General features: G+C 32.7%; 1 protein-coding gene across 3 annotated transcripts in view; it reads left to right on the top strand.

Annotated features, from left to right (window-relative positions):
• Positions 1-13,090, top strand: part of LOC106104982 (nephrin-like) — a 58,713-nt gene extending 45,623 nt beyond the window's left edge. For all 3 annotated transcript variants that reach the window (XM_013285174.1, XM_013285175.1, XM_013285176.1), the window contains 10 exons: positions 280-424; positions 1,259-1,389; positions 2,141-2,300; positions 5,163-5,314; positions 5,514-5,733; positions 5,908-6,123; positions 6,359-6,496; positions 11,235-11,339; positions 11,907-12,073; positions 12,845-13,090. In XM_013285174.1, coding sequence (XP_013140628.1) covers positions 280-424; positions 1,259-1,389; positions 2,141-2,300; positions 5,163-5,314; positions 5,514-5,733; positions 5,908-6,123; positions 6,359-6,496; positions 11,235-11,339; positions 11,907-12,073; positions 12,845-12,964 — 1,554 coding nt within the window. In that variant the 3' untranslated portion in view covers positions 12,965-13,090. The remainder of the gene's footprint in view (positions 1-279; positions 425-1,258; positions 1,390-2,140; positions 2,301-5,162; positions 5,315-5,513; positions 5,734-5,907; positions 6,124-6,358; positions 6,497-11,234; positions 11,340-11,906; positions 12,074-12,844) is intronic.
• Positions 13,091-13,389: the final 299 nt, after the last annotated feature.

Below are 13,389 nucleotides of genomic sequence, written 5' to 3'. Positions count from 1 at the left end.
GTAACATTATTATGCGTAGTTTTGCAAAATGCAATTAAACCAATCTATATTCATACTTAATAATCTAAAGAGGTAATATTTTTATTTTTATATGTATTGAAATAACCCAAAAAGTACTGGGCCAATATAAAAAATATCTTTTACCTTTAAATAGCTACGTTATCGGCTTTCAATTTCAAGCGGATAAAGTCAAAGAGTTAAAACACCTATTTGTGAATGTGTAGCTTTATTTTAGGAAGTAATACCGTAGGACATTAAAAACTTTTGTCTTATTCTTAGAACTCGGACGATTTCAACGAAACAGTATCATTTCTGCGATGGACGCCCCGAATGGAGCACGACGGGCGGGTGCTCACCTGTCGAGCGTCGCACCTCAAACTGGAGCACACCACTATTGAGACCACCATGTCACTCAACTTGCATTGTAAGAATTTTTCCTTCCTCACAATATAACACAAGTTTTTCCACCGACGTTTTTATACTTTGTTTTCTTAATGATTGTTGTGTAATCTTGCTTTGTGTTTGTTTTATTTCGAATGCATTCATTGACATTTGACACATATTTCTAAAGAGGGAATTAATTGAAAGTTTTAATACACGAATCTGTGCTAATATTATAAAGAGGAAAGTGGATTCGTAATTTGGAAGGATTGAAATAACTCAAAAATTACTGGGCCGATTTCAAATAATATTTCACCATTAAAAGCTGTGGTAACATTGAGTAACATAGGCTACATTTTTACTATTTTCTAATTCCAATTATGATTTATAAAGATTTTTAAAAACATATTGAGTTATCTAAAACTATCTCTTCAATAAAATGTTTAACTTTTGTAGATCAAATTAAAAAAAAATGTTCTTTGTAATTCCATTTATATGTATTACTAGCTGTTCCCGTGCGGTTTCATCCGCATGAAATTATAAAAACTTTATTTTATTATTTACGTTTATATTTGTCAAATTCTCAATTGCAAATGTCAAAATACCAATTACCTTACTATGGCAATTTTACTTCCTTAATGTTGGCAGCAACTTATAGTCTCGTTCCCACATTAGGGTTTTTTCCAAAATATTTATCCCCTAAGTTTAATAGCGTTAAAATATATAGCCTAAAGCGTGGCGTAAGTGTATGGCTTTTTATTAAAAAAATAATTATTCAAAAATATGCTGTAATTGCTGACATCTTAGGGAACAAAGAAGTGTGTGTTTACGCTTTATTATAATCAGTATAGATTTGATACATTATTTACTTGTTTAGATGTGCCGATCGTAGTTTTGCAATTGGGGTCGAAACTGAATCCCAACGACATAGAAGAAGGTGACGATGTATACTTCGAGTGCGTGGTGCGCGCCAATCCGCCAGCTTACAAAGTAGTTTGGGAACATAACGTGAGTAAAATAGCTTAAACGTGAGTTTCATGTATGTAGAACAAATAAAGTTTGCTGACTCTAGTAACTTTATACAGCTTACTTTAAACCTTAAACAATGACAAAGCATCTACGTGAGTGCATAGAGTAAGTAAACTCAGAGACTTACAGACATTTCAGTATCAAACTAATTTATGTTATAAGAAAGTTCTGTTCTTCTAAGAACAGATTCCATAGTATATGACTATCTGGTTCGATGAATCAAAAGTGCTCATCTGAAAAGCATCACAATGTTATTGTCGGACTGTAGTTGTCTTGTAAGGTCATGTGTAATTTTCTTTGCTTAGTATATTATACTAACCTTTATAATAGCAGAACTCCAATAAATAACATAAGGTTATTTCTGCATTATACAAAGAATTAAACAAGTGGATAATACTGAATACTACTGAATACTACATCAGATATAATCCACTTGTTTACGTTCTGTTTGAAACTCAAGCTCTCAAACAATGATTATTGTACCGCTCTTTTGTATTTCTTAAAAGTTACAAGATGTTTTGTAACATTAAGTTCTCTTTTTACTTTGATGACAATCTCTTCCACCGTATAACTTTAGCTAAGATTTTATTTTTACAATAAAAAACAAACAAAATTACAACACGACTAAAACTTTTTTGCCAAAAATATCGTCGTTTTAAATTACCCTTTCTAAAATAATATTTCGGTTTTATTAAGATTCGGGTTGTTAAAAATAATCTTTCGTACCCAGGGTCAAGTAATGACGCATAATCAGCGCGCTGGTGTAATTGCTGGGTCGGCACATTTGGCGCTGCAAGGAGTGTCCAGAGAACAAGCGGGAAGATACGTGTGTACCGCCTCCAATGTGGAAGGAGATGGCAGATCTCCACCTGTCAACCTCTTAGTTATATGTAAGTATGTATACTAATGCAATAAAGAGGAAAGATTTGTATTTTTGTATGTATTTAAATAACTCAAAAACTATATGATCGGTTTCAAAAATTCTTTAACTATTATAAACCTACGTTATCACTAAGAAACATAGGTTATATTCTTAAAGTCGCAAAAGAAATAGTTATTAACATATCTGAAAGTAAATAAAACGATATTTATAGAAAAATCAAATAGAAAATACACTGAATAGCGTAAAAACACGAAAGAGGTCACATTTTCAAAGACAAAGGACTTCAGTATTTTAATTCAACGCTATTGACACGTCTCGCTTCATTATTATCTATAAAGCTTCGTACACGCTCCTCGCTTGTTAGGACTCTTAATAAGGCCCTACTTCGTTACCGATACGATCGATACACGTTCGCCTACGGCGGCCCTCACACCTCGTTATATATCTCTTTTTTATTAATGACAACGTAGTGAGGAAATAATTATGCAGACAGGGATATCTAATTGCTAGATTATTGCACGGTTATATTTTATTGTGTTAACGGTTCGATCGAAATATTCAGTTGTGTATTTCAAAGTCAATTTTCCCTTATGTTTAAGACGCGGATCTTAACTGTCTTTGCAAGGTGTTTTTCATTTAAAATCTAACTACTACAAGCGGTACTAAATAAATGTTATTTAATAATGTAACAATCTTAAATGAGGAGGCCACGTTTAATGTAAATTCCTTACAAATTTTAACGTCTAACAGATTGTAATCGGTGCTTGTAAAGCGAAGTATTTAAGATTCGTTATTTAGTCGAAAGTCCTTTAACTTTAAGTTACTTAGATCTCTTAGATTCATCATACTTAACCTACAATACGAATTTGAAGAGTTGAAAAACAATAGGAATATCGAAACTATTGCACTATGACCAAGATTGATTTTACTCCCGAAATAGTTTCCCGATACGAAAACAGGTTTGTATCAACAGTTGAGTGATGCGATGTACGCTAGATGTGAATTCAATTTTCGCTATTGATGGTCCGCGCTGCCGTTGCACGGCAAGCGTCTGTGACGATAAACTATACAGATTTATTAGCACGTATTTATTACTTACAGAGCATATTTTTACATTTCTTTTTTTGAAAATGTTTTATTTTGTACCTTTTTGTACATAATTTATTGCCGTAGTTAAATCAGTTGTATTAAAGACTAACTGTTGCTCGTGACTTTGCTTTCGTGAAATTAAAAAAGGTAGTAAAAACATAGTGTTTACTAGATTTTTAGGAGGAAGAATTTTTGTTGAATTCGTTCCAGTAGTGTTTGAGTTATTTCAATATATACACAAATCCAAAAATACAAATCTTTCCTCTTTATAATATTAGTATGGATCAAAGTACAGATCAAAATTTTTATAATATTAGGTATATGCGTAAGCCTTTTTTACATTCCTAAATAGACTGGAGAGATAAAAAATAAGATAACATTTAATCTTATCTGAGATAAGATCTTGATGTGAATAATTCTGGTTATATTAAAAATATTTCATCTTTAAAATGTTGTCTTAACAGCATAGTTTTTGTGCTGCCTTAATTTGATTTTACGCCTGTTTGTTGTATAAAACTTCCTTAGCATTGCAGAAAGAAAACTTAAGTATTTAAAATGCTTCAACGTAGCATCCTGATTCTATTAGAGCTTTGTTTTCTTTATTGTTAAAGTTTCAAGCGTTGCTTTTAATTTTTAAATTGTTTCTTTTAAGTTTGCTAAATATAATGCTTAAGGAGAAAAATGTTTTAAACCAAAAATATTTGTAACTAATCTTTAAAGTCAGTTGTTTAAGACACGTAAACGTAAGACACGTAAAAGTAAAAACGAATCTATATTATAGAGAGGAAATATTTGTATTTTCGTATGTACTCGTATTTGAAACACGTAAAAATTACTAGGCCGATTTAATCAATTCTTACACCATTAGAAAGGTAATTTAACTATAAGTAGCATAGGCTTTATATGTATTTAATTATTATTTTCTAATTTCACGCTCACGAAATCGCGAGCTACAGCTACTTTTAAATAACTTTAAACTTCCATTGACAAGACAACGTAATAAACTTGAACTCTGCTACTGTAACGCGAGTTATTTAGTAGATTTGTGGTGGGTAACATAGTAGTTTTCGATTTACTACGACTACTCTATAAAAAAATAACAATATCTCGCGAGATTCAGAAAAAAGACCCGTTACACGCGTAATTCGGTGTCGAAGTAATCATGCATGTCAAGTGTTAATTACGTGTATGATTAAACAAAAAGTTGTCTCTTATAAGTAATTGAAGCCTATAAGGTAATTGTTATAAAAACACAGGAAGTAACTAGCAGTAAAAGCGTCGCAACATAAATAAAGCTTGTTAAAGCTCTATTTATTTCAACTAGAACGCCTCATTGAACACGATCCTAAAGCCTTAGATACTTTGTAAAACAACAAATGTAGGACGGTAAAAAGTTCGTGAAAAAGCCTTACGAAGCTTAGTATCGGCAATTGAACTTCCTGAAATTCTCCACGCGGTAAATTTCATCTGTAAAATATTACCTTACAAATGACTAAAGTAGTATGAATGTTTCAATTAATATTGTTGGAAAGTTTGTATAGCTCTTTCAGTCCGAACGGGGAAATATAAATTTAAGCATTTTTAATTACGACTATTACAGTTGCATTTTTTTTTTTCATAAACAAGTGAATTCGATATAAAAAAAATTACGTCTATTAACTGTGATTCAAGTTTTTAACTAATAAATGTAAAGAAGAAGTTTATGTATTAACTTACTTATTTATGAAGATAAATGTTACACTTAATTTGTAGAATTTTAAAAATATCTTTTTATCAACAGATAAGCCTGTGTGTAAAAACACAGAAGTAAGTATAGTAGGTGCAGCTACGAACGAAGCAGCCAAAGTTACTTGTGAAGTCGATGCTTTTCCACCGGCAAAGAACTTTCAATGGACACTCAACAACACCGTTGGAACAGTTGAACTGGAAGCGGTAATTTACTATAAACTAAATATATATCATCACTTATAATTCGATTCTCTGAAAACAAGTATCGAGAGCGCTCATTGTGATAAAACAAATTAAATACTACAACTTAAAGCGCGTTCTGCTCGCAATTAATTCCTTTCCTTGTTAAAAGAAACAATGAGAAAGAAAATCGTTTTAATTATAATCTTGTCTGTTCTTAAAGGGAAAGTTTACAGTGGATGGCTCCGGTCGATCCGTTCTCTCGTACACTCCAAGTGGGGAGACAGACTATGGTACACTTGCGTGTAGAGCTACTAATCTAGCTGGACAACAGATAGAACCTTGCCGATATACATTGTTACCCGCTGTCAAACCGGATCCACCGACTAACTGCTCTTCGTTAAATCTAACTGATGATTCAGCGGAACTACGTTGTGTTGCTGGTAATTACTTTTGAAATGTATAAAACTTACAATGTATGCAGACATTTAAGAAATGTATAGACTAGACATAAACAACATTTTTTCACCGGTAACTTCTTTGAAAGGTACTATGTTATTGCTAATTCATACTTTGGACGAATTGAATAGAGGATTTACAGAGTTTAAATTTTGTAGGTTATGATGGAGGTCTTCAAACTACTTACATCGTGGAAGCTTGGGAGACGGAGGCATTAGTAGCTAACGTATCGGCGGCTGCACCCGTTTGGAAGCTGCACGGGCTTGGCTCAGGGAAAGCGTTAACACTTGTATTTTATGCAAATAATGCTCGAGGAAGATCAGAAATTACAACACTCAGAGTTCATACGCTTTCGAGACTGGCTTTGCAGACTGGTGAGTGCCAAGAATAATTTAGTTTATATGCTGTTTATTATGATTTTTAGCAGAGTACTTGGAGTATTTAGAATCTTGACCGTAAGCCTAATAGTAACTAGTATATTAAAATTTATACGGTTTTCAAAATTTGACATCCTTTCTAGTTTAAACAGATGTTCTTTGAAGCTCAAGTTTTGACTATGCTCGAATGCGCCACAGTGTAAATATGTCACGGGAATTAAATATGTTTTAGAAGCTAATACAAGAAGCAATAGAGTGGACAGTAGCTGGGCGCTGGGAATCGTCGCTGGGATCGCTGGAACCCTCATAGCGGTCACCATAATTGCTCTAGTTGCAAAAAGAAAACATCACCGACCTCTACAGTACGAAGGTAACACTTGGTCTTTAAATTTTATACTATTACTAGCTTTCACCCACGACTCCGTCAGTGAGGGACAAAAAACAAAAGAGAGTAACCTATCTGTCTACCAGACCTTTACATCTATGCCAAATTAGATAGAATACCGTTAAATCATTTATTCCATCCGTTTATCCATCTAAACTTTCGTGTTTATAAATTAGTATAATTGATTACAATTTGTCCTACTTTTGTATATTGTTTATACGTTTTTGTTTTCTAATTAATTGAATGAATTCTTTTGCCATTCCAACCGGCGACTGTTCCATTCTATGTCTTCTCATCTGAAGTATGGCATTTTATTGTATGGTTATGTGTGCTGAATCATTGTCAAACCGGACTTCTGACAACTCCTTGTTAACTATACTTCTAACGTCAATTAGTTATTGAAATGCTGTAAAAGATTTTGAGTTAATTTCTATTCGATAGCAGATATCGCGTTTCCTTAGATTATTGCCAATTTACCTGTAATTTCAATATCTATGTCATCGATACGTTCGGAGCTAAAGTGCGAAAGATAATCAAATTCTTCCAAGAGGCTTGTTTTATTACAATTACCAGGAATGGCAAATTAAATATATCAAGGACAAATCCACTTTATGTATTTTTGTCTGATTAATTTGATATTCTATTGATTTGTAATCTATTTTATTTCCAAGATAGCTTATATTGCTTACAACTTTATTTAGAACTTGCTGTTACTCGAGACTTCATCCGCCTGGATTTTAAAAATAGTAAAAACATAGCCTATGTTGCTATGACGTTTTCGTAGTGAAAGATTTTTTGATACCGGCCCAGTAGCTTTTGAGTTATTTCAATATATACAAATATACAAACCTTTCCTCTTTATAACATTAGTATAGATATGTTTCTTAAATATTACAGAAGTGTAGTTTTTATATTCTGTTCTATTCACATTTCAAATACTACAGGATAGAATTAGCATTCTCAGCGTATTTAAGTACATTATAATACCATCAAAGAAATGAAACATTGCACCATAACTAAGAAAAATGTTTCCACATTATTGCTACACAGACGAAGCTATTCAACTTTGAACGCATACTGCACAACTATTCCTAGTGTAATTCCTTATTGTAGAATCCTATCGTTGGAACATATATCTCACTGGTTTCGCGTGTTCCATGCTCACAGTTCAGAATATAAATGTGCTATGAAATTTTCCTATTCTATCTTATTTCACGAAATAAAGGAAACTAATTGCATCAAATTAAACAAAGAAATTTCAGTCCTTAAGAATGAATATTGATTTTTTACCTTAGTATTACTTTCATACAAATATAGAGTAAATATTTACTTCTTAAAACGGCTTTATTCCTGTTTTAAATGAACGTAATAATAAAACATAAGATAATTACGAATCGTCTTTGATAACTTATCGAAAAAACGTTGACAATTAAAACGACATCTATAATTATGTTACCTATATCAAGATATCAAGTAAAATAATTGGGAAAAATTGTTCTTTTCGTATTAAATATAGATAAGCGTTCAACAAATACTTCCTATACTTGAACAACAAAAGTATTAGCTTTGGAGAGGTTAGGCAAAGTTTCACGGCTGTCTTTGACCTTAAGTTTTTGCGAACATTGACCGAAGCCATTAGTCTATTTGCGGTTAGAATTGCGTTATTTCTTTAACATATATTAACGTTAGCTTGTAATTATAGACCATATGTGTCACGATAAAGCAGTAAATGTTAGTAAATGTGTACAAAGAGTCAACAAAACAATTTGGATGGAATTAGAGACTATAAAATACATGACTCATGACTTTAAGCATTTAGCCTAAATGTAGTAGTTGTGAACGTAATTAATGTTTTATCTGCTATTGGACTGGTAGTTTTATTATTTTTTTGGAGACTTAGGGCCTGTCCCACCACTGGCTGATAAAGGCACAGATAGCTTAAAAATGACATCGCTGTGAGATAAGGTAACAAGATCCGATTTTTCCAGATATTTTACAAGTTTGATTGTTACTAGACAATTTACAATTTGGTGGGACAGGCCCTTAATTCTTTTGTTTGCCTTTACTATTCCTGATAGAACCAGCTTCCGTAATTGTTACCGAAATGTAGATGCAAATGTTTTTAAATTGATTTTTTTATAGGTTTGTTTTCTTGTTCCTTTCTGACATTTGTGGATAGTGATATATTTTATCAAATTTATATACAGGTGATTCTTAACGGACGGATCAACGGCTTTATATAATTATCCTAATATAAACTTAGGGAAAAGTCTATTGAAGTCCTCTGACTGCTAAAAGCGTTGATTCGTCCATTGAGAATCACCCTGTATAAGGAAAAGGTAACTGATTTAAATAGATCTTCAAATAGTGTTTGTAAAAGGTACAATATATCTGAATGCAGTCTACTACTATTTTCTACTTTTCTTGGTAGTGAAATTCTCGTATATCTGCACGATAACATCACTGAGGATTGCATGCATAGCTAAAAATGTTGAAAAATACGATACATTCGGAGCTCGCGAGGTGCAAAAATGTGACGTTCGGTTGCAATAAAGTGAAGTATGTAAATTTAAGATACCTTTGGATATTTCCAATTCCCGCAATATTTTAATCTAATTATAATAGTAACAATATGATGCAATGAATTGTTTATCAAATCTATAAAACTGGCTGTTGCTCGTGACGTCATTGGCGTGAAATTCAGAATGAGTTAAAAATACAGCCCGTGTTATTCATTAATAACGTAAATTTTAATGGTGTAAGAATATTAAAATAGGCCCTGTAGTTTTTCAGTTATTTCGTTACATACAAAATACAAATCTTTCCTTTCATAATATTAGTAAAGATAATAAAACTAATAGTTTCGACTAAGGATGATAAATCTTCTTTGTTATCGAGCTGGTAGTCTAAAACAGTATAAAAAATAATTTGTATTGTTGTGTGACTATAATATTAGTAAGTGTACAAAGGGAATGTTTACAATTAAGCATACGTAGAAAATTTACATGAAAATCTAGTATTCAATAATTATGGTCACGAATTCTCTACACCGCTATTATGTACGTTTCATATTAACGTGCCTTTCGAAGCACGAAAACGCTCGACATTAATTGCTTCTAAAGCGGTCATACATTCAAGAGTTGACCGACCGAAACGTCGACCTGGACAATCATTTACTCTGCAATTGTACCATGAAAGTGTCCTTTAAGTGGGTTGGTAGTCAATATATTTTTATACATAGATTGTGAGTTACCTCAATCATTTTAAACACAAATCACGTCTAATATTTCCCGTACAGTATTATTCGAAATAAGTGCAGTGTTTTTCTATATTAATATTATACAGAGGAAAGATTTTTTTACATGGAATACACTCCAAAACTTCTAATCGGATTTTAAAAATTCTTTCGCCGATAGGAAGATACATCATTACTGAGTAATAAGTGATGTTTTACAATCACAGAAAGGGTAGGGATATGACAGATAAGATACGAGACGTATTCTTTGCCACCCATGAGAAGCCGGAGCGGATTGCTATCTGATATAAGTTGTGAATGTTTAAAAACGTTATAACACTGTAGAGACGGCAATTTAAATTTATTTCTACGGTTCCTATTTAAATATATTGTTTTACTTAAAGAATTAACATATAAATTCTATAACTTTAATCTTATAAATCGTATTCACAATCGTAGTGAATTTTACTGATGAATGGAGACAGATTCTCTCGCGTGTCCGGAATTTTCTGGCGCAAAGATCGACTCGACTACGGTTTTCACTGCATTTGAAATGTGATTTATGTTCAGCATTCCCGCTGAAATTGCATATGTTTCGTCACTTAGATACAGACGTTTTATTAAGTTTTATACAATGTTTGCAATACTGCAAAGAATGTTACTGAATTCAAAATTTACTGCCATCTTATCCAACATGAGTTAGTTTAAAATAACATTAATAAATGTTTTCCTTAGATATTATCGTTTATATAATAGTTTTTATATAAATTTCCATTATAGTTCTAAGATCTTACATCTAAGAAAAAGTCTTTTTTTCTTCTTCTTTATAACATAAGGTGACAAACGAGTAAGCGGTTACCTGAATCTTATCCTTTAATTAACAGAAGAAAGGACGCACATAAACAGGATATTTTCTGTTCCTGTGCGTCTCCTCCGCTGTCAAATCCACTTTTCCTTCCATCCTTTCCTCTTAGAAAAGGGTAGAAAGAAAAAGGGATTAGTCCCTTAATTAGGCCTCCAGCAATACACTCATCAGACTAAACGCGGAATTGCTCCCAGTTCACGCCTGTCTTCTGTGTGGTCGTGGTCGTTAGCGGGCTCTACCACTGTTATGAAAATGGATCATAGTATTATTAAAACCCCTTTGTTATATTTTGGTTTTGAGGTTATCTTATAACCTCCAATATACTGATTTCATTCCTAGTCTATATCGCATAGATAGATAGTTTTGTGCTTTAAATAGATACCTATTTACGATTAGCATCAAACGTGACATGCGTATATCAGATCCAGTGATACCGATCATCTGATTCGATATGTGCTATACATGACATACTGTATCTGAATATCTGACATCCATGAAACAAAACAGTGCTGTTGATTTAGGATTAGAATCAATGATAAAAGCACAATCGTTAAAAGATATCCTTGTGATTAAACATTTCGGTTTTAAACACTAAATAAAAATTAATTTCAAGTTTTTTTCAGCTCCAACGCAGACCGCGAAAGCGTATAAGGGTTCAATACAACCCGTCAATCATTCACCGATTCAGCCCGATGACAAGAATCCAGATGTAGTCCCACTTGGTAAAGGTAAGTTACGGCTTTTTAATTCTTTTTTACAGACGTCGAGATTGTCGTTTAAATCTCTAAATAGACTATGGCACAATAATACAGTTAGATATGGTTCAAGATAACTCAATCCAAAATTACAGTAAAGTAAAGTAATTATGAGCTCGAACTGCATGTATTTAAGTTATATTTAAATATTTAACGGCTTTTGGCGGTGACTCTGGCCGCAAAGAAAAAAAAAGTAACATTTGTGTTCTTCCAGACTATTTTTTTCATCTATGCTATATTTCATCGAGATTCGTTCAGCCATTTAGGCTACAAATTCTAAACATCTATTTGTCTATCTAAATTTTTGAATTTAAAATACTAGTACGATTAACCTAAATTCAAACATCACAAATTTATCTACAGATCCGTCTAACGATAAATCTCCAAACGCTAAAGCGTTATGAAATACCACGGCTGAAACGATAAATTTAAAAAATCCTTTGTTCTGGTTAAACTCATTCTTAATGGAAAGCACCTTGGTGGTATAAAAATTAAAAACAAAGAACCATTAAAATGGAGGAAACAATCCCCTCTATTCAGATTTCAACTGCACGCGCGACTCGGAGCGGCCACCTGAGCCGCCTCCCTACGGGGCTGTGGTGTCGCCCCCTGTCGGCTCCTCCAAGAGTACTCACAGCTTGCACGATGTGCGGTCTAACACGCCCCACACACCTCACACGCCGAACACACCGGCCTCTGATATACAGGTAATAATAATAATGTCTTCATTTGATGCCTAAAGTAAAAGTAATAGTACACTTTATATAACAACTAGCTTTCGCCCGCGACTCTCTCCGCGTGGAATTAATAAAAAAACAAAAGTCAGTAGCCTATGTGTTCTTCAAGACTAACCTCTACTTCTTTACCAAATTTCATCAAAATCTGTCAAGCCGTTTAGGCTACAAACTCTAACAAACATCCATCCATCTAAACTTTCGCATTTATAATATTAAAGTATGATAAACTAAATGTCGAGTGCTCATAATTTACGGATCACTTACTATACCATACCATAGATAAACAACTGTTTGACATTTGAGGATTAAGTTATTGAATGGATGATATAATTTGATGTTTAGTAAATATGAACCCAAAGTGTCGGTAGCAAAGGGGTTTAAGCACTTGACTTACAATCCACAAGTCCTGGGTTCGAAACCCACCATGTGGCAATACGATTTTCGATTCATATCTACATAATTATTTACCTGAAGTTTTTACGGTGAAAGAAAACATCGTGATGCACATATCGGCGAAAAAATCAACGATATATGTGTAGTCAACCCACACTGGGCCAGCGTGGTTGACTATGACCTAATAACTCCTAACTTAGGATAACCCCTTAGTGGTTACATATAGTGAGCTGGTCATGAAATATTATTCATCGATATTTTTCTTAAATACTTTTTGCAGAAGTTATGTTATGTATTTTAAATATATGTTTATGCTAGAAAACTTCCAAAAATGTTATGTTGATACAGAGTATTGGTACTTTGGCTGAAGACCGTCGTAGTGTGACCAGCGGTACTTTATCCCGACGGAGAGAGGTGGTCACCACGAGAACGCCGCTACTCGCCAATGCGAGAGAAAGTTGCGTTTAGATAGATTATACTAGACTAGGTAATTTGTAATATAAAAATGTTTATACCAGTGCAAAAATGAATTATCGGAATATGTAGATTTTATAAAAAAATCGTTTTTTTTTACATTTTTTGTTAAATCTTTTGAGTTATTGACCACTTTTTTTATAAAACTTCCAGATTAAGTTTTAAAAGGCACGTATTGATAAGTAAGTTTTTTTTTTAAATCAATGTTTTTTCATTAATATTCTTAGTTGAACATCGAATGTAAAACAAAGACTGTTTCAGCTGTCATTTTTTTAATTAAACAAATTAGTGATATAAGGATGTAAATAATAAATTGTAAAATAATTTATTTTCAAACAAAAAATTACAAACAATGTTTGTAAAATATTATTAAATGTAAACATTAGGTTAATTGACGAAATATTTCGTATATAATATAA

The sequence above is a fragment of the Papilio polytes genome, unplaced genomic scaffold (assembly GCF_000836215.1).
Source record: "Papilio polytes unplaced genomic scaffold, Ppol_1.0 DF823288.1, whole genome shotgun sequence".
In the NCBI taxonomy this organism is placed as follows: Eukaryota; Metazoa; Arthropoda; class Insecta; order Lepidoptera; family Papilionidae; genus Papilio; species Papilio polytes.
The sequence above is the reverse complement of the archived record's forward strand: the minus strand, read 5'-3'. Positions and strand labels throughout refer to the sequence as shown.